Source organism: Cryptomeria japonica, chromosome 1 (genome assembly GCF_030272615.1).
Source record: "Cryptomeria japonica chromosome 1, Sugi_1.0, whole genome shotgun sequence".
Classification (NCBI taxonomy): domain Eukaryota; kingdom Viridiplantae; phylum Streptophyta; class Pinopsida; order Cupressales; family Cupressaceae; genus Cryptomeria; species Cryptomeria japonica.
Window position 1 is genome coordinate 230834151 of NC_081405.1, and position 23675 is coordinate 230857825.

The following is a 23675-nucleotide window of genomic DNA, read 5'->3' on the forward strand; positions in this document are numbered from 1 at the left end:
ATGACAGTGAAAATATTATATCATTAAATGTCATTTAATATCATTAATTGATTTAATGCCTTATTGGAGAAAATCAAACCTTCATGGGAAATATATATAAGGCTTTTGAAAAGAAGAGTAGGGGATTGATTATGTGATTGGAGTTTTTGATTGAAGTTTCTCTGGAGCATTGAAGTGTAGAATACCAAGGGTTTCTGCAGGATTCAAGGCTTGTCGGCATTGGAGAGCGTGGCTTCTTCATTGTAACAGCATATAGAGGGTGTGCAATATCATCTGATTATGCTTGTGAGAGTTGGCTTCATTCAGAAGTCAATATTGAGCTGATTGGAGGGTTTATTTCAGAGTTTGTTTGCAGATTGAAAGAGACTACAGTGCGCTACAGTGCCGTGAACAGTGCACATGAACAGTGCCGTGAACAATGCACTACAGAAGTTTGAGTTCTATAGAAGGGGATTTAGAAAGGTTGAACGGCTATATATATTTGACAAGGGATTTGCATATGAGGAGAATCAAACCAATATATCAAGGCAGCCATTGAAATACCAGGTTTTCTATCTATGGTCATTGTATTAGAAAATCATTACTTCATTGCATTATCATGAAATACTTGGAGGTTGCATATGTTTAATGGAGATATAATTTGCATATTCCACATTCATGGTAACATTCAACATTGATCAGCCACTTAGCTTTCATGCCAATTGTTTGCTTAAATGCCTAATGGCTGTAGGTATACATTGGGATGCATGACAAGTGTTTGTCTTAATGTCAACTAGCTGTACTAGTTAATTTCAGTCATTACATGTGTGGAAAGGTCTAAAACAGCTAGTATATCATTTCTATAACAACTTTGCATTGTTAGAAGCTTTCCATAACCTCATTTGCAGCCTACAAACCCAAAGAAGACAAATAAAGAATTCACTACAGCGGCTTCAAACATTGTATGCCAAGTGTTTGACAATATTCCTTGGGGTTCAAATAAGCGAAACAGGGTCAGATTAGCCAAGGGATATTACAAAATTAGCCCAAACCAAGGATTTCGCTCCTGACCCTTCCAAAAGGTCGAGAGCGAAAATCCTAAGATCACCTACTTTCTTTGCAAGACAAGTTAAAATTTTGATATCTATAGCCTAGACAGGAGTGAGGCAATGTGTCCTTAGTCTTGGAGGTGAATTGAAGTTGAAAGGATGGAGGAACATGCTCAAAACTTGAAAATCGCTCCTGACCCTTCCAAAGGGTCCAGAGCGAAAAACACCAAAACCATCGTTTTCTCCAAATTTTGTGCTAAGTCAGGCCTAGACTAGGATGAGAGAAGCTATTTGGAATGCCTTGAAAAGATGTTTATCGACCAAAGATGCAAATTTTGAGCTAAAATTGGAATTTCGCTCCTGACCCTTCCAAAGGGTCCAGAGCGAAATTTTGGATGGGTCCTATCCCTGGCTAGGTTTCGAGCAAATTTCACCTTTTGGCCTTGTGAAGATCAAACCAATGTTGCCAAGTTGGGAAGTGGATTCAATGTGGGGGAGTCCAGATGAATTGAAGTGAAGGAGATGAGAAGAATTTGAGCCAGGAATGCAAAATTCGCTGCTGACCCTTCCAGAGGGTCCAGGGCGAAATTCTTATAAGGCCTGTCCTTGGAAAGACTCTTGAACAAACTTAATTTTGATGTCTTCTTGTTGATGATTTAAGGTATAAAATGCTATGTTGAAATGAATTTATTATGTGTCCTTAATCATCTTTTTGTTTGTCTTGCAGTTAAAAGGCGACCTTCTCCAGCCCAGCATCAACGAGGACGACCTTCTCCGGTCCAACATCATTAGGGATGACCTCTTCCAGCCAGCATTCGAAGGAAAGGTACACCATCCATCCTGCACATCAAAGACAAAGGAAGTTAAAGCAAGGCTTTGTTGAAGAAGCAAACAATTTCAGAAGAGTTAATTAAAGCTAGCTTCTCAACAATATCAAATTGAATATCTACCAAGTTACAAGTGCCAGACAAGGTGGCATCCCAGTCATCACTCCTCCAGTCGAATTGGTCCACCTCAGCGTGTCCAGATTCAATGTACCTGACTCATGGGAGACGGCACAAACTTCGATGTACCTACCCCAGTTCTCTATTGGTCGAATATTCTAGAGAAGACATGTGTCCAAATAATGCAATTATTTCATTGGCCAAAATTGAGTTTGTTGTAACAAACCCTAATTAGGGTTTTCCTTGTAAAATCTCGGCCATTGATCTCAAGTTGATCTAAGCCATTGAATTGTATCGAGGGCGCTATATAAGTCCTGGCTCCTCATTTGTAAAGGCTAATAGTTATTCAGTAGTTAGAAGGTGAATAGTTAGAAATAGTGAATAGTCAATTGATAGAATAGCAATTAGAGTAGAATAGCAAGAGAAGGCAAAGATTGTTGCCAAGATGTTGTAAAAGACTTGTAAAACTTCATTGAAGAAATGGTGAAATCTATGGGTCGATTCAACAATTTGCATGGTCTCTATACTTCTCATATTTGATTTCATGTTATTAGATGAGTGGAAGAATGTGTTTGATTGATGGTGAAATTTGTATATCCATACTACTAGTAGTTTGTTGATTGTAGACTTGCCTTGTGTAGTCAACTGGAATCATTCAGCTTGAGCTTAACTTCAATTGTCGCTTCTTCATTGACATGCATCAGCCTGATGGTGTCTATGCCTATAGCAATGATCTGAACATCACAAAGCTTTCCTCCGAAGATCGCACTAATCTTGTGGAGATGGTCCTGGGATGTCAAAACAAGACTTAGAATTTCGTCAAAGATCAATCATTGCTCCTACATTCTTAGTGTCAGAATTAGATCCTTTCCTAGCCCTCATCCTTTTCCTTTTTTTCAAAAAATCTAGACTAGTGAAATCCTATATTCCAGCAATATTCAAAGCAAATCAAACATTTAGTCATCAAGTGTAAGTCCCCTTGTGATTCCAGCAAAATCACATCATACCACAAAGAGCTTATCCACGAGTAGAGAACCTACATACAAGAACCTTGGAGTTGCCTCGACTGATCCTTCTGCGATATCTTCAGCAGTCGGGAAACTTTGCTCAAGAGAGGATAAGGTACCTTTAGGTATTTTATTCTGTGTTCGCATGTGCATGAAAAACACATCAACAAGTACAAACTACAAATTGTGAATCAGGAAAAAGAGAAGAGTGTTAATGTTTTGTAGCTTCCGTCGGATTATTCTAACTGATAAAATCAAATGCTTAATTGGCCTATTGGCCTTAAGCATTTGATATCTATCCTTCACAAGTATTAATCAAATTATTTGCTTTATGTGTTTAATAAGATTCTTGCTTTAATTATTAATCTATGAAATCTGATTGTAAATTAATCATATGTATGTATTTAATAATGTATATTTATACAATATTAAATACATACATATAATTAAATTGATTATATTAATCATATGTATATCGATATTGAGTATCGATCAGATTATATATTCTAAGCGAATCATATTATTAAAGTGTATCGGTATCGAATGCAAATTGAAATCGATAAGAATCGATTAACCTTTGTTATGTATCTGCGTGACTAGCACAGCCGATAAGACATATCTATGTAGAGACATGTCTCTCCATGGACTTGTTCCACGTAGAGGCATGCCTCTACGTAGGCATGTCTCCCTCTATATGTAGAGGTGGTCAATCGGTACTTGTGAACATACAGAAATATTAAGTGTTGACACAAGCCCGACTGCCACCTTCATCACAGCAGCCTGTATGCTGGTAAAATCGATAAGTATTATATCGATTGTTTCTTTGTTTAAAACAGCACTTGTAGAGAGATCGATATTATTATAAATCGATCATTGGAACAGCAGTTCATATTATAATCAGTATTCTTAGTGATTGATAATACTGTAATAAGACTTGGAGATTACATTCTTAAATTTAAAATATCCTATATTCAAATCTGATAAAACTTTAACAAAAGAATGAATGTTTTGTTATTTGCTACATCTAATGGTCAATATTTCGGTAAAGAACAACAAATGCAAACTAAAATGAACCAGTTTGAAACTAAGAAAATAAAGGCTACAATGTTGACTAGACAAGGAACTGATATTGGAAAGAACAAACAAAGATAAATTGAAGGAGTGAGTAAAGAATCAAGTTGGGAAGAAGAATGATATGACTACTTTCGGCCGAGAAAACAACATGATAGACTGGTGAAGAGTGCAAAGCAACAAATCATTCAATAGAAAAATGATGATATAGACTTCTTTTTTGGAGAAGTGATGATGTTGAAGAATTTGGGTTCTTTGGACCAACTAACAAACCTTTTATTGAAATTAAAATAGTTGGAAAAATATTGGAATAAGCAGAAGCAACAACAAGTCCATCAATTGACTGAGGACCCTCTTTTAATCACTGTACATCTTAATAGCAACAAAGTCAAATATGTGATGGTAGATCTTGGTGCCGACTTGAACATTATTCCGACAACAACTTGGGAGAGATTGGGCAGACCCAAGTTAGTTAAAATACCAATGAATATTGGTCTAGCAATTGGTTTTGGTATGGAGACTTTGGTAACATGGAGGAATGTAGATAAAGGATTGAAACAAGCTTTAGATTTTGAAGTGGTTGAGATTAAAGAATTCTTTAACACCTTTAGGTAATTACTAAGATTGACATGGTTTGCAAATTCTAATGGTTGAAATCAAAGAGCATACACAAGAAGAGAGTGGCTGGTTGAGGAAGAGAAGACTCAGTACTACACCTCTACGGAAATAACAATCACAAGAAGTGTCAAAGGAAATCCTACAAATGAGTCTAGAGAGGTGACAAAGAAGGAGAAAAGAAAAAGCAAGAAGAGAAGTGTCATCACAAATATTTGACATTGGAGAAGAAGAATAACATATGTCAGAGGATACTTCTTTTTTGGACGACACATCCATTGCCGAAGTCTCACAATTGGTGAATGAAGATCAATTGTATAGAGGCCTATTCAAAATGGAAGTTTTGGATACTACACTACAAAAATACACATCTATGATGATTCCAAATAGACAAATAACAAAAAGGGCATTAATAGGGTATATGGTAGCCTCCAACATCACGTAGAGGATCACATGCTCTGATTCTCAGACTCCCTGACCATCTCAGTCAAGTTCAAGAGGGAGAAAGTTGCTAAGGAAGAGGAGAAGCTAAAAGATTTTGCGATTGGAGAAGTAACCCCTCCAATTATAGTATTGCAGAAGCAGAGGGTAATAGAAATACAAACAAAAGAGCTTCGGTCCACAAACAAAGACTGGACAAATTAATGCGGGAAAAGCCAAAGATAACTCAAATAGTACAAGTAGAGATATAGGAGGCAGCAACAAAAGCTTATCAATAATTATGCAAGAATGAAGCAACATATAAGACAATTTCTTCAGCATCTGCCCCTCCCCAGGAGGGACACTCCTCTCAGGCACAACAATCAAACACACCTTCCTCTGCCACCTTATCTGTGTAGTGCATCAAGAACTTTTTGGCAAAACAAAAGAAAATTTAACTGGTGGCCTCTTCGCCACTACTTCAACTTCCTTTGGTGGGCTCACAAGTTGATCTTGGGAGTGTCTCACCCCTCCACAATATAAATCAGAATGACTTAATTACATCAGAATTTAGTTTATTATAACCTGTGTATTATTTTCAGAATATAGATATATTCAATTATACAGAATATTGATTCCTATATATCTTAGTGAATCACAAGTATTATTACATAAAATTAGTCACATAAGCTCATATGTATATCGTAAAAGATATTGTACAGAGTTCGTACCAGGAGTGGTCTTTTCCTTCAAATGTTATTGGTGATTATGTGGCAGACTCCACGATTCTTATTTTCAGAATTTTTTTTTTTCGGCTTCTTTCCCTTTTTACCTTTTCCCAGATCGCTGGGTGGTATTTATCCTCCCTCCTCGTGGTAGACAGCCACGATTCATGGGACACAACTATTGGTGGCAGTGACCCCTTGGAAAGGTCACTGCCCCCCCTTCCTTCTTAATTGATATCATGCTTTCTATTAATCAGCTAACATATTAATATAATGATCATGCCTCTTTATAATTATGATTAACATGTTAAATATTAATCATGTCTTTCCATTAATTGGTTTAAATATTAAACAACCATAATAATTTATTCATTTAATCAGTCAACTAGTGAAAATAATAATAACTAATCAAATTAATATTATTAGTGCTATTATCGGGGATTTCTTCTATAAGAAAACAAGGGGATATGACATGAGGACAAGTCAAGGTTTCGAAGGTGGGGGGGGATGATGTTGGCAGGAAAGAACAATTCAGACACATTCAAGCAAATCCTACTGCATCTTGCCACAATGAGTCCGTGGAGCACAAAATTCAAAAGATAACATCTAGGATAGGGATAGGATAGATGGGTCAGGCCCCATCCTCTAAATATAAGTATAGCGAAAGATTTAAATGATAGGGTGTGAGTATGTACATCAAGTGTATATGATAGAAATACATGATGCAAAGATAGATAAATATAGAAGAGTATAGAGGAAGATATACGATGGATAAGGAGATATAAGGATATATGAATGTACTCAATTGATACAAATAATACAAATATATCGGAGTTCTATATGTGATGTTTTATGTGATATTCTTAATGTTCTGTTAAATTGTTAGTCTTATATCTAGATCTAATCCCTACTCCCTTTGCATGACTAAGTCCAGGGTATAAAAACTACAACACTCAAATAGTACTTGGGGCTCAGAACTTTGGTTTGTATTCCCTATATTTCTTCCTAACAATTCCTTTTTTATATATTCCACCAGGTAGTTTCGAGAAAGTTATAATTCTAAATTCACCTTTATTAAATAGTAGCCTTTTGGCCCACATAAAGTGACTTTATTTTAATTTAATTTCTTCTTTTGACATAAGTTACTTTATAAGAATTAATTAAATACAAGTCACTTGCAACTTAATTTAATTAATTAAATTATTCTCTTCTTATTGCTCCAAAATAGCCTATGGGAATAAAATAGGCTAATAATACATCCTTGAATGCCTAAGTTGAAGAACGGGATATTACAAATGGCTAGAACAGTTTTCATCTTTGAAACCATCTTGCCAAAGTGTTTTTGTCCTCAAACGGGTAAGAAGAATTCATGTTCATACTTTGTAGAAGAAATTCATATATTGAACAAGCTTTTCTTTAGACAAAACCTCCTTTTAAAACTTTTAGAGGGAAACAATTACTTTTCACTCAAAGTTATAAAATAATTAAGTGTCCTTTTTGCACTCACTTTTTAGAACCTTGTGTCTAATGACACTTTGATTACTCATTTATATCGAGCTTTGTAAATTATTACATATAAGTTGCCTTTTAATATAAAGTTACTTTTTGAGAACTTAAATCCAATTATATTATTATTTCTCTGGTTTTGGAAAAGGGTATGTGATAGAAAAGCAGTGTTCCACGGGCGTTGGGGATGGGGGGGACGCGTTTCCGAGACGGGGGGACCAAGGGCCTAAATTTGGGGACGGCGGGGGGACGGCGGCGGCGGGGGTGGCGGGGTGGTGGTGCTTATATACTTGTACATATACATATAGTACTTGAAAAACTAGTTTTGAAAAGATGTATGACAGTATTACAGTGTAAGAATTACATTTGAAATGAGACTATAGGAAATTTGAAATACTAAATCTAAATACCAAGATTTCTAAGTTGTGTTGTTATATGGAGCCTAATCAAACTCGGAGGTTAGATTTTCCCTACTTCTATCGGCGCGGTTTCCCCCTATCTTTTTCAACGGGGGTTTGGGGGATTTTCCCTACTTAAAAACTCACTTTTTAAAAAAATTTTAATTTTAAACATTGCATATAAGTGGGGGCGACAGGAGACGTCTGGGCGTCTCCTCGTCCTTGGAGAGACATCTGCATGTCTCTTGAAGGACGGGGAGACGCCCAAACGTCTCCCAAGGAGACGTGGAGGCGTCTCCATGTCTCTTTGGGAGACGCCCAAACGTCTCCCAAGGAGACGTCTCCACGTCTCCACGTCTCCCTGGGAGACGCGGGGACGCGGGGACGTCTCCGCGTCCCGGTGGCGTTTGGGTGGCGGTGGCGGGACGGCGGGGGACGTCGCGTCCCCGTCCCCCCGTCCCCGAGACGTTTCTGACGGGGGGACGTGCCCAAAAAGGGGGGGGACGCGTCCCCGTGGTTCACTGTAAGAAAAGGCAAAGGAAAATTTCATTTTGGGGAGCAATTTATGAAACTTAATCCAAACCCAAGTGTGTGTTTATAGTGCCTTAAGATAGGTCATTTCAAGAAGGAATGCCCGAAGCAACAATATGAATTGGCTAATAAGAATTCAAAATCTTTGGCAGGTTTGGTGGTTGGTATAGGGTGACAAGATTTTAGAGAGGATTAGGCTTTTGTTCTCTTAAGCTGACAAAGAAGCTAGCTATTGCTAGTACTTTGATTACTGTTAACAAAATTTTACCAAAGCACGGATTCTTAATATCTTTAGGAGATTGATGGTTTCATGTGGTGGAAGTTAGAGGTGATCTTAGTTTTGTTCTCAATGATGTTTGAACGATTTGTTATGTGTGTTAGGTTGTTATGTATGTTCCAAAGATGAATTATATATTTATATCTATCAACCAACTTGCTTGAAACCCGAATGTTATTGTAAATTTTGGGGTAACAAATGCTTTCTTTCCATTTTGAAACAAAATAAAGTGGTTATACTTGATATTGAGTAGTGATGTCTATATGAACTTTTTAATCCTGCCATGGTAAATTTGCATACTCTTACCATGGAGGACAACACTAGCATTCATTGACACAAAGGTATGGCCGTTTCAACTTTGAACTTCATTGTGCACTTAGTCGAATTGATATGGTGCATGGACTGTCTTCCATTCAAGAAAAACTAGGATAACTTGGAGGGTGTTTAGCTGTAAAACAAAAGAGGGTCATTTCTGAGTGAATTTTAATGGTGAGCAATATAGTTTTTGATCTCATTCATGCCAACAGGTGTGAGCTGTTATGTAAATCAGCAACACTGCAACAGCATAAGGGGAAATTCATTATCTAACATTTTAGTCAGAAATGGTTTTCCTCGATGATGATTCTGGTAACCAGAGGAATTTATGTAGGTTATTGAATAAAGGTCAAAAAATGTTTTGATTAATGACTTGCTTTGCTTCAATTCAAAGTAATATGAATAGTCACAACATCCAGTCTGTCATCTCACAGAAGTGTGGTATTTGATAGCTGCATGTGCAAGATGAAATTTCAAATCTTATTTACCACTTTTTTTCGCAGAACTTATAGGAACTGGATTGCCTAAATTTTCATTAAAGCATGTCTTTTATTAATGAAATATGCATCTTTTTCTTGTAAGAATGGAATAATGCTGGCTCAAATATGTCTATATATATTTAACAAACTTGTGTGATCATTAAATGTCATTCTTATAACTTGAATATCAGAGGATGGTAGATCTACAAATACTTTAATATCCGAGGAAGCATCTCAATTGAAAGCACAAATTGCTACACTAGAAAAACGAGAGGAAAGGTGATTTTGCTCACCCAGCTTTCTTTTTTGTTTGGGCTTGTTTTTGATGTGTTGCTTATTGTAATAGAGGAATCGATACAATGTTTGTTCTGTTCATTGGCTAGGTACAAGAAGGTATTTGCAGAGAAAATTTCTGTTTTCAGGCTTGCATGCTGCTCACTTTTTGGATACAAGGTAAGGCATGTATCAGATTTGTGTTTTCTTAGTGATTCTAATTTGGGATTCTCATATTGATGCATTAATAGCTATTATTAGACGAGTGAGTTTACACTTTTGGTATGAGTGTGTAGGACATTGGTTAGAGAAAGTGTAACAAAGAAATTATAGCAACGTTCAAAAACGAAAAACTCTAGAGAATGCTAAAACTAAACTAAAAAGCACTAGTAGAAATACCCTAATTGAAACTAACTTGGAAATCTAGCAAGATAGATTTGTTGGTTGGCACAATTCTTGTCATAATGGAAAGATACATCTCTTAGGGTTGGCTAGTTGGGTGTATGATATGGCTGTTACATGTCCAAGGTTAGATTTGAATCCTTGTTCCAAGCTGGTATTTATTTTGTTATGGCTATGGATAACGGGATTTCCAAGGGGTTTGTTTCACACATAAAGAAAAGAAAAAGATAGGTTGATTTTAGTACTTGCAACAATGATAAACTAGAAGGCGTATGAGAGTGAAGCATGTGAAACAAGTTCTTGCAATCTCTACAATTCACTTGGTAATTGAAGGAAAGTTAGGAAACCAAAGAAATGACCTTAGTTCTACTTGCAGTTTTTCTCATGATAGGTATCTCTATTTAAACATGATGTCTTAGATGTGTTTGACGTTGTACATTGTTTCATTTAGTGCTTGAGCTTGTATTAATTAGAGCATGATATTTGAAACAGGGTGGTCCCCCCTATAGAAACAATGGGCGGATCGAACCAGCCCATATTTTTGTTGCATGTTAAGCATATTTTCTAAAGTGTAGTTTATCATTCACAGCAGTGTATGTATTGGTGAATTAACTCAGCAATATCTTGAGAAATTGCAAATCATATAGGTATTAGAACTCCACTAGTTTACAAATAATGTGAATGGCATTTTGACTCTCATGCCAAGAAGTAATAGCTTGGTGCTTGGAAAAGCCGGAATCTGAAATTTTGTTAAACCTAAAGTGATCTGAACTGTACTTTGCTACTCAACCTCTATAAAAGTCACATTATTTATAGACAATGTAGAGATTCCTAATAATAAACTTCTAATTGTTGACATCTCCAGCCCATTTAAACCTTGTTAACCCACTAGAGCATAGAGTCCCTTGAAGTATACTCAATGTCAAACCAATAAATATCTCAGATATAACCAAGTATCGTTTTATGCTTCTTTACAATTGCTAACGAGGAACTTGTTGTGCTTGCACATCCCACCTCGTCCCTCTGATAGGGGACCCTCGCTGCCTCTAACTCATCTGCCTGTGAGAGAGATAAAGAAACTTTTAATGTGCAAATCTAAGTGGTTTTTGCCTTCTAAGCATTTGTAAAGAGCACCAAGCATCATACGATGGGCATTTTAGCGGTCCTTGTCCCAAGTTCATAGAGCTTGGATGCTTGTCATCACGTCTTTACAAACCTGATAAATGTGCAAACCAAAATATTTTCTTTCGCTATCAGAATCTCCAAAATGAGGTTGCGGTTTAGGCTGGAGCCCCCAAAGCAAAATCGTGGCATTCTGAATCGAAGCACTTTGTCTTTTTGCCTTGAGAAGGACCAGCAGAACCCTGAAATAAATCCTGAAGTTGCAGAGAAAGGAGGGTACACGTGTTTTTTTTAAAGGTCAATTCATTTTGTTTTCTTATGCTCTTCTCTTCTCTTGAAGACTTGTAAATTTTTGCATTTCTGCAACTGTAAGATTGGTGTTTGGCCTTATGATTAATTGAAGAACACTATTCTTGCCTTCTTTCAACCTATGTATGTTGTGTATGCTTTCTTACCTTCATCATAGGTGCATGTTGTGGCTCTTTCTCTTCATATATGCTGTGTTAACTGGTTTTCTGTGTGTGATTTGTGGGAATCCTTCTCCCCTCTTGGCATTCAGTGGATTCTAACCTTCATCTATGCATTGGGGTGACTCATAAAACTGAAAGTTGTGCATCTTCAGGGTGTTTCAGTTAATTACTTGTGTCATTTAGGTAGGGAGAGGAACTATCTCTTCTTGGTGCATCACCTCCCCTTGTTTCAAGCAATTTCTCTCTTCTCTTTTCCTCTGCAAGTTGTTAGGGTAGGCTTAGGAGTTAGTTTTAAAGTGTTGAGTTGGTTCAACACCTGCACCTGGATAGAGAAGGAAGCCGACCTTCTCCGGAGATTCAACCCCCTTGCGCAAGGTCCACACTTCGGGGTTGTTTCCATGTTTCACAAGGTTGCTGAGTTGATAGCTCAGGGAGGGTGCAAGCTTTTGTGATAACAAAACCTAAGGTCTAGGCTGAAGGAGGAATGGTGTCATGTGAGGACCAAGCGTAGAACATAGGGAGAGAGATACAACCACCAATAACAAGATTGAAGATAGAAGAACACTCAGAATGCTACAGGCATGTAGACTTAGAAAGATGCAAAGCAAAAAAAATCATAAAATCAGTTTGTGTGTAAAAATTTGAATCGTCTTATTGTAACATTACTACTTGTGGACCCCTCCATTAATGCAATTTAAAACAGAAGGGGACACAGGTTTGTTATTTCTTAGCTACCCGATCTACAAAATTGATGTTAAATAGTTGTAGGTAGCTAAGAAGGTGGTTGAGAGGACAGCTGGGAAGTTACTTGGTATGGGCTAAAGCTGCCAAGCTTTTAGAAGGCAGATTGCAGCCTCTGGATGAAATCAATCCTGGCCTTTGGTTCAAATTGTATGAACTATAAAAGGCCGGTGCCTCTCTTTTATAATGGATTAGATTTTAGTAGTTAGTAAGTTTAGATAGTTGGAATTTTAGAGTTAGTAGTTAGCAGTAGAAGTAGCTGTAGGCTAAGTCACAGAGTTCGCCGAACTTCTGGCTTGGAGTTCGAAATTCGGCGAACCCATAAACGCTGCCAAAAAATCGTAAAAATACGCCTAAAGTTCGTCCCGTTTTTCGAAACATTTTTTTGTGGGCGCTTTTTAGGGTTTACGTCATTTTTTTTAATAAATATTATCGCGCCGCGCAGAATAGGGTTTTTGTTTGTTTTTCCGCTCGCGTTGTGCCTGTGCGTCGCGTGTTCGTGCCTGTGTGTGCCGTGTTCGTGCCTGACCCTGCGTGTTTGTGCCTATGCGTGCCGTGTTCGCACCTGTTGTTGGCGCCTGTGTGTTTGCAGTTTGCACCCTGCGTGTGTTCGCGCCGTGATCTCCACTCGGGCGCCTGTGTGTTCGGGCTGCGTGATCTCCATTCGAGCTGCGTGATCTCCATTCGGGCTGCGGGCTGCGGGATCTCCATTCGGGCCTGCGTGTTCAGGTACGCCATTGTTTCTTCCCACCTTTTTTTTATATTTTATAATAATTTATTAGATATTATTAATATTTTATATTTATATAGATTATTATTTATTTATATTTAAATGTTTTTATATTTTATATTTATATAAAGAAATTAAGATGTTTTATATTTATATTAAGATATTTTATATTTATATTTAAATGTTTTTATATTTTATATTTCTTAGATATTAAGATATTCTCCAATCTTTTATATAAATGTTTTTATATTTTTATGTTTTATTAGATATTAAGATAAATTTTATATTTTATAATAATATTTGTATTTTAGATAAATTTTATGTTTTCTAATTTATATTTTAAATAGATGTTTTTATATTTTATATGTTTTATATTTTATGTTTTATGTTTTACATAAAAAGATAAAACATGTTTTAGAAGATATATTCAGATTTTATAATAAAAATTGATATATTTTTGTTTTATGCTTATTGAAATATAATTTAATATTACTTTTCCTTTTTAGAGTCAAAAGTAAAAATTTCATATATTTAGTTTTGATGTTTTTTAAATAGAATGTAAATAATTTAAATACTAAATATTGTTTTTCTTTTGAAACATTACAGATTGTAACAAAATGCCTCCTAAAAAATCAGATTCTCTAGTATGGAAATATGTGACACGTGATGGTAATGAGCTCTTTTGTAAGGAATGTAAGAAACCTTTCAAAGGAAGTTTAACAAGGGCAAGAGACCACTTACTTGGAATCAGTGGGGGTAAAGGAGGAGGTGTTAGTGCATGTCCAAAAATGACTGCACAAATGAGAGCTGGTTTAGAAAGAGAACAGTCCTCTTCGATTGTAGGAATGCTCAAGACGACACAAAAAAAACAAAGAATTCAAGAGGATGTGTCCAGGTTCACATCTATCTCTTCCTCTTCCAGTTTACCCAATGCCTCTTCCAGTTTACCTAAGGCCACAGGTGCATCAGGAGAAAGTGGAACACTGAAAAGCTTTTGGAAACCGGTAGAGAAACAACAAGTGGATGATGCATTGGCTGATTTGTTTTATACAAGTGCCATTCCATTCAACGTGGCAAGAAATCCTCATTTCCGTAATGCAATTCAGAAAGTTGCAGAGTTTGGCAAAGGGTACACACCTCCAACTTCAGAGGCTTTCAGAACAACTCTTTTAGAGAGGTCAAAAGATAGAGTGACAGAAAAGTTAGCTGAGGTCAAAGCTTCTTGGAAAGTAACAGGTTGCACCATATTGAGTGACGGATGGTCAGATATATGTCAAAGGCCATTGATTAATGTTTTAGTAGCTTGCCCTGAAGGTGTTGTCTTCTTGAAAGTGATTGACACCATGAACCAAAAGAAAACTTCAGAATATATTTTTCAGATACTAGATGAAGCCATTGTTGAAGTAGGGGTGGAAAATGTGGTTCAGGTGGTTACTGATAGTGCAGCGAATTGTGTGGGTGCTGGGAAGCTGATTGTAGAGAAGTACCCACAGATATATTGGAGCCCATGTGCAGCCCATTGTCTAGATTTGCTACTTCATGACTTGGCAAAATTCCCATGGATACATGAAGCAATCCATAGAGGAAGAGCAGTGGCAAATTTCATTAGAAACCACCGTCTCACATTGAGTCTATACAGGCAACATGCATCTAGGGAGTTGTTGAGGCCTTGTGACACAAGGTTTGCTTCATTTTATATCACTTTGAAAAGAGTGATTGAAGAGAAAGCAGCTTTGAGATTGGTTGTTTGTTCCAATGAGTGGGAAAGTTCAGCACTTTCTAAAAGTGCTAAGGGGAAGAACATAGAGCAAATCATTTTGAGCAGCAACTTTTGGGAGAGTGGAGCAAAAGTTTTGAATATATGTGGACCAATTGTTGATGTTCTTCGTATGGTGGATGGTGACACTCCTTGCCTTGGCATGCTTTATGAAAGCATGGACCGTTGTAAGGAATCTATTCAGCGAGCACTAAATAATGTAGAAGCAGAGTACATGGAGATTTGGGAGACAGTTGATTCCAGATGGAAGATGATGCACACACCTTTGCATGCAGCAGCATGCTATTTGGAGCCTAAGTTATTTCATATTGATAGACAAGCTGATCCTGAAATCATGCCAGGGTTTTATGAAGCCATTAGCAGGTTTGAACAAGATAGAACAATTGCAGGTCTAATTAGAGACCAAAGTTGGAAATACAAGAGAGCAGAAGGGTTGTTTGGAATAGAAGCAGCCCTAGATGATATGACACGAGATGAGGTACCTGGCTATAGATGGTGGATGAGCTATGGAGCACAAAATCCTGAACTACAACGCTTTGCCATTCGAATATTGAGTCAGGGAGCCAGTTCATCAGCTTGTGAGAGGAACTGGAGTTGCTTTGACCACATCCATTCCAAAAAGAGGAACAAGTTGCTGTCCGGAAAGTTGGGAGATCTTGTCTACATTCGGAGCAATTTAAAATTGTTCATGAATAGATCAGCAAATGACTCCACATCTTCTTCACAACAACAAATTTCAGAAGGCATGGTAACTGGAGTTGCAGATGAGCCTGAGGATGACTTTGTGGATGATGAATTGGGCAGTGATACTGATGATGATGATGCTACAGCAGCAACTCAGCCATGTGCTCTTGACGACCTGGAGCTTTTTTGAAGCTCTATAGTCTTGAATTTTGATTATACCTTTTTGACTAAAAACATCTTCGCAGTCTTGATGACTTGTAGGCTTGTAGCTTTTTTGAAGTTCTAAAGTCTCGACGTTTGATTGTATCTTTTTGATTAAAAAAAACTTGACAATCATGATATCACATGTTTCCTATGGTTTATAACTTTATATTAAGAATTTTGCATCTTTCTATAATGATTTTGAATCTATTCTGCAATCTTAACTTTGAGTATATTGATAATTTGTTGGATATATTACTAATTTTAAAAAAAAATTATATAAGGCGAATTTGATGCCGATTTTTTTTTCCGAACTTTTTGCCCTTGCCGAACTTCATCCGAACTCCATAGCTGCCGAACTCGAACTCGAACTCGAACCTTGTGACTTAGGCTGTAGGTAAAGTAGGAATACTGAGCAGAAATTGTTGTAATGGCAGTTGAAACAAATAAATAAACATTGAAGTATGGTGTTTGTCATTTTGTTTTCTTCAGTTTGCGTAGTTTCTCTTCATCTAATTAGTTAGAGTTCAATGATTTTAGTGGTGAAATGTGAAGGTATTTGATGTGATTTCAGGTTTATACCATTGGAGGTTTGCTGATTGTAGGTCCTCGTGTATGGTTGGTTTGAACCCAAAACTGTGCTTAGCTCTACCGTGGGTGTTTGTCTTAGGCTGCGCCATAATTGGGTGCTTGGATGGATGTCCATAGTTTGAAAATCCTTTTATCCCTTGGAGTTTGCACTATCCTTGTGAAGTTGTGAGTATATCTCTGGCTAAGCAAGGATTAGTTTGTTGGAAATCTGTCTACTTGCAACATCAATCATTACTACCATTGTCCTTAGGTTTTCTAAACCCTATCTCTCTTGCTATATTTTCCCTAGCTTGAGATTCAAAGCATCAGTAGATGCAGACCAGCTTGCTGTATCCGTAAGTCTCCATGTGTTTACCAGCAAAACACATCAAACCACTGAGTTATCCTAAGCTGTCAAGACTTGATAGTTGGAACCTTGAGGTTATCCCCTATGATCAGCCCGAACAACATTAAGGATATCCTTATTCAAGAGAGGATATGATACTTAGCATTCTATTCTGTGTTGACCAAAAGAGTAGCAATACAATTTCCCGCATCAACAGAACCTATATCAAGAGAGGGATTAAGCCAATGACAATGGTAATGTTGAGCATGTTGTGATCCAAATACTGAAGAATGAAACCAACTTTTTCAACAAGGTAGGATCAACCTTAGCTAGAGGGCTCCAAGCATTATCTTGATTCTAGAGTAGTGACTCAAAAATGTTAGGGGGAACACTTTATTCAGTTGGTTGAGAGATTAATCATGCTATGAGTGAATCATTGAGCAAATACAGATGAAAAAGAGGTCCAAGAAAGGAAGTATGCTTGTAGATCATGCTTTTAGCAAAGAACAAAACTATCTAATGGCTTTGACTACTGACATATTATCATGATTAGAATAGGACACAATTGGCTGTTTTAATAGCAAACAAACTCATCCCATATAGAAAAAATTAGTAGAATTGAAGACTCACTTTGGGAGTTGAATCAGTTCTTCTCTTTGAATTGGAGATGTTCCATTGTTGCTTGGTAGAATCATGTACCCATCCTTAAACTTAAATATACCCATTAGAGTATATGCTAGTCTAGCGAAGGAAACAAATGCCTTGAGAGATAGAGTTCACTTCAAGATTGTGTTGAAATCATACCAATCATAGGGTTATTGGCAATCAAAGGTAGAAGTTCATTGGCATTGGAGTTCATTAAACTAGGTGCAAGTGAGAGGATGCTAGAATGGTTGATGCAGAGCCCCAAGGAACAAAGGCTTCTCACACAAACTCACTCTACAAGACCCTCAAGTAAGGTCTCAACATTCCTGTCAACAACATGCCAAGACACCTCTACACTCCCCTTTGTTCAGTGGAGCCCCTTTTGATCCCTAAACAACTCATTGAGATACAACTTCTCACATCAAGTCTCTCCTTGACATCAACTCTCCTATAGTCACCTATGGCCAACTTGGATTATAACACATCCACCATTGCAGAGCAGGTATGGACCCTATAGAACCTCTTGTCCAACCCTAGAGACATTGACCACAACCAAGACAACACCCTTTGTTTGTACAGGTTCAATCAAAGTGACTTGCCCTCTACAAGACACCTATTCCTAGTAGCCCTTGTTTGAGCCTTTAAGGGCAAAACTTTGAAATTCTCCGAATGACACCCCAAACTCCTGACACTTTTAGATGCCTCTTTTGGTGACACAAAACACTTCCAAAACTCAAACCCCAACTCTTGCATTGACTGGGTCAAACGCTGCTACTACAGGAGGCCTAATAGGGCTTTTAGGCCACTTTTACAAAGCAACCACACACCAATGGCTTGATCTAATGACACCAATGGATGGGAAAGGTCTGCACACATCCCAAAACACCAAATCCATCGTTATATAGGGTCCACCACTCTTGGTTTACCTCTGCACAATTTTTAACAGTCAAAACCGGCTAGTCACATGAGGATGCCTAGCCTAGGGCTTGATCCCAAAATCCACCAGTTCAACGACCCACTCAGAAACTTTTGAAATATTAAAATACATTCTCCCCTACCATTCCCTTGAATTTGAGCCAATTTGGCCTGAGGAATGTGGGGTTATGAAAGCATTTCCTTAGAAACCTTGGTTTTGAAGTGTTTTCAGACCACCTTTCACAAAAATGTAGATATCTCGCTTATATATCTCGCTTAGGAGGCCTAATAGGGCTTTTAGGCCACTTTTACAAAGCAACCACACACCAATGGCTTGATCTAATGACACCAATGGATGGGAAAGGTTTGCACACATCCCAAAACACCAAATCCATCGTTATATAGGGTCCACCACTCTTGGTTTACCTCTGCACAATTTTTAACAGTCAAAACCGGCTAGTCACATGAGGATGCCTAGCCTAGGGCTTGATCCCAAAATCCACCAGTTCAACGACCCACTCAGAAACTTTTGAAATATTAAAATACATTCTCCCCTACCATTCCCTTGAATTTGAGCCAATTTGGCCTGAGGAATGTGGGGTTAAGAAAGCATTTCCTTAGAAACCTTGGTTTTGAAGTGTTTTCAGACCACCTTTCACAAAAATGTAGATATCTCGCTTATATATCTCGCTTAGGAGGCCTAATAGGGCTTTTAGGCCACTTTTACAAAGCAACCACACACCAATGGCTTGATCTAATGACACCAATGGATGGGAAAGGTCTGCACACATCCCAAAACACCAAATCCATCGTTATATAGGGTCCACCACTCTTGGTTTACCTCTGCACAATTTTTAACAGTCAAAACTGGCTAGTCACATGAGGATGCCTAGCCTAGGGCTTGATCCCAAAATCCACTAGTTCAACGACCCATTCAGAAACTTTTGAAATATTAAAATACATTCTCCCCTACCATTCCCTTGAATTTGAGCCAATTTGGCCTGAGGAATGTGGGGTTAAGAAAGCATTTCCTTAGAAACCCTGGTTTTGAAGTGTTTTCAGACCACCTTTCACAAAAATGTAGATATCTCGCTTATTTATCGATCTTTTCCTGCCAGATCAAAACCAAATGAACATCAACACAGAGGCCTATTCAAATCAATGATTTAGCCTGCACATGGAGTCTGTACAATGACCGTACAAGGCACTGTTACAACAAATTTATGTAAATTTCTGAGTGTTTATTGAATTTGATCATTGTCTTACATCCAAAACTTCATCAATCCTTTCTTCTCGACCTCCAAGGCCTTAAGAAAGGTCTCTCCAACCTCCTCAACCAACTCCAACTGAAATTTGAATTAGGTAGTCATTGGAGGGAGATTAGTTACAAGTTGACAACAAAAGTTCTCATCCAAACTTGACAACTTTGCACAAAACTTGACAATCTATGACATTTGCCTATGTAACCTATTAGGACACACCATAAACCTTACAAATAGGAGCCAAAATACAATGCTTGCCCCAATTAGGCATTTTGGATGTCATTTGACCATGGTTGACCAATTAGGTCCTAAGAAATTCATACTACAAAATGGCACCAAAGGCTTACATGGCTAATCAAAACAAAACGAATGGTCTTGAAAGACCTTATTACAACTCAAAAACATTCAAGGAACCTACAAACACCTCTAAAAGCCTTCATTGCTCAAATGGTCTTCAAAGTCTGCAAGGTGTTCCTGCACCAATGATGTTCTAAGTGGCCATCATCAAAGAAGCAAGCTTGCATAACTCATTTTTATGGTCAATCCTTTGTTCACATAGTGGGTTTTTACAAGGTAGATCTCATGTTATCTCTTACTTATGTTGTTCATTTTCTTATTCTATGCTATATTGTAAAAAAATTCTAATAACAAACATATGGTGGATATGATAATGGGAACAAGTTATATCTCCATTAGTTTACTAAATATTTTGTATTAGAATTTTAGAATGTATTAGTAGGTATTAGAAAAATGATGTAAATAAGTGTATGTTTACACTTGTATGTGTTAATTAGATGTTTAGGTGTAAGTCTTTAAATAAGATTGTTCTAGTTGTTGCAACTCATTAATGGATTTGTGTTTGCCCTCTCGGGTAAATAACTTAAAGCATCCACCAAGGCAACCTCACGTCCAGCCAAGACATACTCCAAGTTCCTCAAGCATACCATTCCTCCCTGAAGGTGGCCACAACCCGCTGGCACAAAGGCTAGGAGACACCTCAAATCCTCCATCACACTCCCCAAAGGCTAATAACTGAACTGAATAACTCCCTGGTGTCATACAACTGCGTGGACCTGCAATGCCTTCCCTCAAACTCTATTTGTTCCCAACCTCCAAATCCGCCTCCCTCTACGGCTTATGGCTTCCCCGCCAATGCTTAGCTGCAGGCTTCTTTCTCACAGTACGAACAACCACAACACTTCCCGTGGTATTCTGTAGCTCAAAAATAAATTGGGGGTCTGGGGGCAATGACCCCGATGCCCCCATCGGGGTCAAGGGGTAGCACCCCCGCAGGGTCTGGGGCAGCGCCCCTCGCAGGATCTGGGGTAGCGCATCATTTCTGTGATATTTTATGATGTCAAAACCCTTCTTCTACATTCCAATATTTTCAGTGTCCAGTCTCCAGATGTCATCGAATAATGTTTCAATCTGGTTGTCGTCGTTTTTTTTTTGTCCCGACCATGCAACTTCCCCGTACGGTCAACAACAACACTGACATCTCTGTGGGGTTTCCTTCTTTTTCCTTGCGTGGGTTGCGTGGTGTGGGTTTCAAGTGCGGCTTGCGGGTGTCCACCACACGGTGGCATCCATCGCCGGTGGCCCCACTGTCGCCATCGGTGTGACCACCTTCAGTGGTTCCACCGCCGGTGTGGTAACCGTATGGTGGCCCCACGACCTTTTTTTTTTTTTTTTTTTCTGTGTCGTACGGTCACCTGGCATGCGAGTTTTGTTTTTTTTGCAGCCGTACGGTCAACTACCGTACGGTGGTTTTTTTTTTTTTTAAATTATTTATAAACTAATTGTCGAGAGTCTTCGGCTCGGGTCCCATGCCGCTGGGATCACCCTTCATCCTTCTCAGTTTTCCTTGCCCGAGAGTCTCCTACTGTGGTCCTGTGCCTCTTGAATCGCCTGCCCGGCCTCTCGAATCCCCTTCCATCCTCTCAGGTCCCCCTCCGGGCTCTCGCGTGTCCGTCCAGCCTCTCAGGTCCCCTGCACGCTTCGCGTGGTAGGGTTTCAATTTGGGCCCGTTGGTGGCCAATCTATTTTCAATGGCCATCCGAAGACCTGAAACCACAAATTCTATAGGGACCACAGTCTCCTTCCCGTACATAAGAAGAAGAAGAATAATAAAGATTTTGAAAGCTGTGGCCTTCCACACAAGGTTCCAATCGTTGCCGACACAATTGATCTTTGGATTATCTACGTCACCGAGGTTTGGGGCATCTCCCTTCCAATATTCTATGTATTCTGGCAGGTACGCCTCCTCTGTTACTTGCTCTGGTTCCTCTACTTCGAGCCTGTAGCTCTGGAACATTTCATAATCCTCCATTTGCCAATGGAAGAGCCTGTTCAATGACCCTGTCTCATCCTCAGAGCACTCTCCTAGTTTGAGAATCCCTTTGTCGTTGGGCTCCCTACAGCCCCGTCCTTCGTCCCTCGGGTAGCCTTTTCCTTCACCCTTTGATTCCGAAGATGATGTCAGTTCCTCGTCAACAACTTGGGTCCTCAGATCAATGGTGTACTTCTGCCCCCCTTTCTCCATAGAAAGGGTGTTCTTTTTCCAGTCGTGGTTCACCTTTGCTGTAACCAGCCACCCTCTGCCTAAGATGGCGTTGTACCCCTTCTTCTTGAGTGGGATTACCACAAAATCTAGTATGAAAGGTTGCATGCCGATGGTGACTGGCTGGGCCATTAGGGTGCCGAGTGGCTTGATGCCGTGTTGGTCTGCACCTACCAAGTTGAACGTGGGTGGCCATAGTTTTGGCTTCCCCAGCTTCTTCCACGTATCCTCTGGTAGTACATTCACCCCCGAACCTCCGTCCACGATGGTGTCTTTGAGGATAGCCCCGAGAATTCCCATCTCTACTACAGCCGAATGCTGACCACTATTCAAGGCCAACAACATTGGGTCAGCCAAGGGGCTGACCGAAACTTCCGCTCGTGTGGCACGCAAAGGTGCCTGCGCAGTGGTTTGTATGGAATTAAAAATGGCGGTTCTTAATTGTGGCATTGTTTCTAGAAGGTCCTTTACCCTTATAGGTACTTCCATCTGCAGTACTTGCCCAATGATGTTATTTTCCGCTTTCGTACGGGATGATGTACTCGCCACCTCGTTGTCCCATCGTTCGGTCGTCATCTCACGTTCAATATTGGCCTTTGCCTCCCGTAATCTCTCCTTCTCCGTACGGGGGTCGGGATAAGTGGCCTTTTTCGTTTGGGCGTGGGTGATTGCCAGTATTTCTTTCTCACTAGTCTTCTCAATGTTGAGGAGATTAACCCCTGCCTGTGGGCAATTTGCGTCCTCATGGTCGCCTGGCCCACACCATCGGCAGAGGTGCTGAGAGGTGGCTTCCTTCATGCAATCACGGGCAAAGTGCCCCCACTGATTACAGGCCCTACATTGGATAATTGGCCGGCCCTTGGCATCATACTGGATACGGCTTCCGTTATTGTTATTGTTGCTATTCCTTCCGTCGCCGCGTCTGTTGTCCTGGTAACCTCCAGATGATGCCGTTGTGTTGGTTTGTTGGGCCGTACCCGCTGGTGCGGATGTTGTGGCCTGCTCCGTGAACAACACTTGGCTCATTTGCGTATTTCGGGTTTTCATGTTGTATGGGCATTCCTTGATGGAGTGTCCCATCACTTGGCAAATCCCCAGAGTGCCTTCTTCGGGCAAGTACCCTTTGTGTGCCCCTCCTCTTTGCACTCAGTGCACCATATGTCCCCTTCGGTCCGACTGGTGCTTTTCATTATTTGGAATTCCCTCCTCATTCGCTCCATGTCTTTCTGGAGCGCTTGCACCCGTTTGCTAGCCTCGCTGTCGCTGCTGCTTTCCTGTGACGAGTCATCCTCCTCGGACGAGCTATCCTTCTTTTTCTTTTTCTTCGATGTTTTGGTCTCGCTTTCGAGATCCATCACTCTATTGTATGCGTCGTCATATGATGTAGGCCGAACGATTTTCATCTTCCTTCGGAGGGAATGCTTTAGTCCCTCCATGAACCATCGCTTTTCCAACCCATCTGTTGGTTGACTCTCCATTTTTCCCAGCAATTCCTTCAGCCTCCTGCTGTATGCCCGTATTGTCTCCTTGGTACCTTGTTTGGTACTGTATATCTCCGTTACAATTTCATTGTCATCACGGAGCAACTGAAACTCCTCCGTGAATTCCTTTTGTAGATTGGCCCACGTGGCCACTTTTTGCTTGTCCAAATCGGAGTATCA

The 23675-nt window shown here is 39.2% G+C and overlaps 1 protein-coding gene across 1 annotated transcript in view; it reads left to right on the plus strand.

Moving 5' to 3' along the window:
* The window catches only part of LOC131035339 (mitotic spindle checkpoint protein MAD1), a 301909-nt gene that overhangs the window by 264127 nt on the left and 14107 nt on the right, over positions 1-23675 (plus strand). The window contains exons 12-13 of the mRNA XM_057967016.2: positions 9508-9595; positions 9700-9769. Of these exons, the coding sequence (XP_057822999.2) occupies positions 9508-9595; positions 9700-9769 (158 nt within the window). The remainder of the gene's footprint in view (positions 1-9507; positions 9596-9699; positions 9770-23675) is intronic.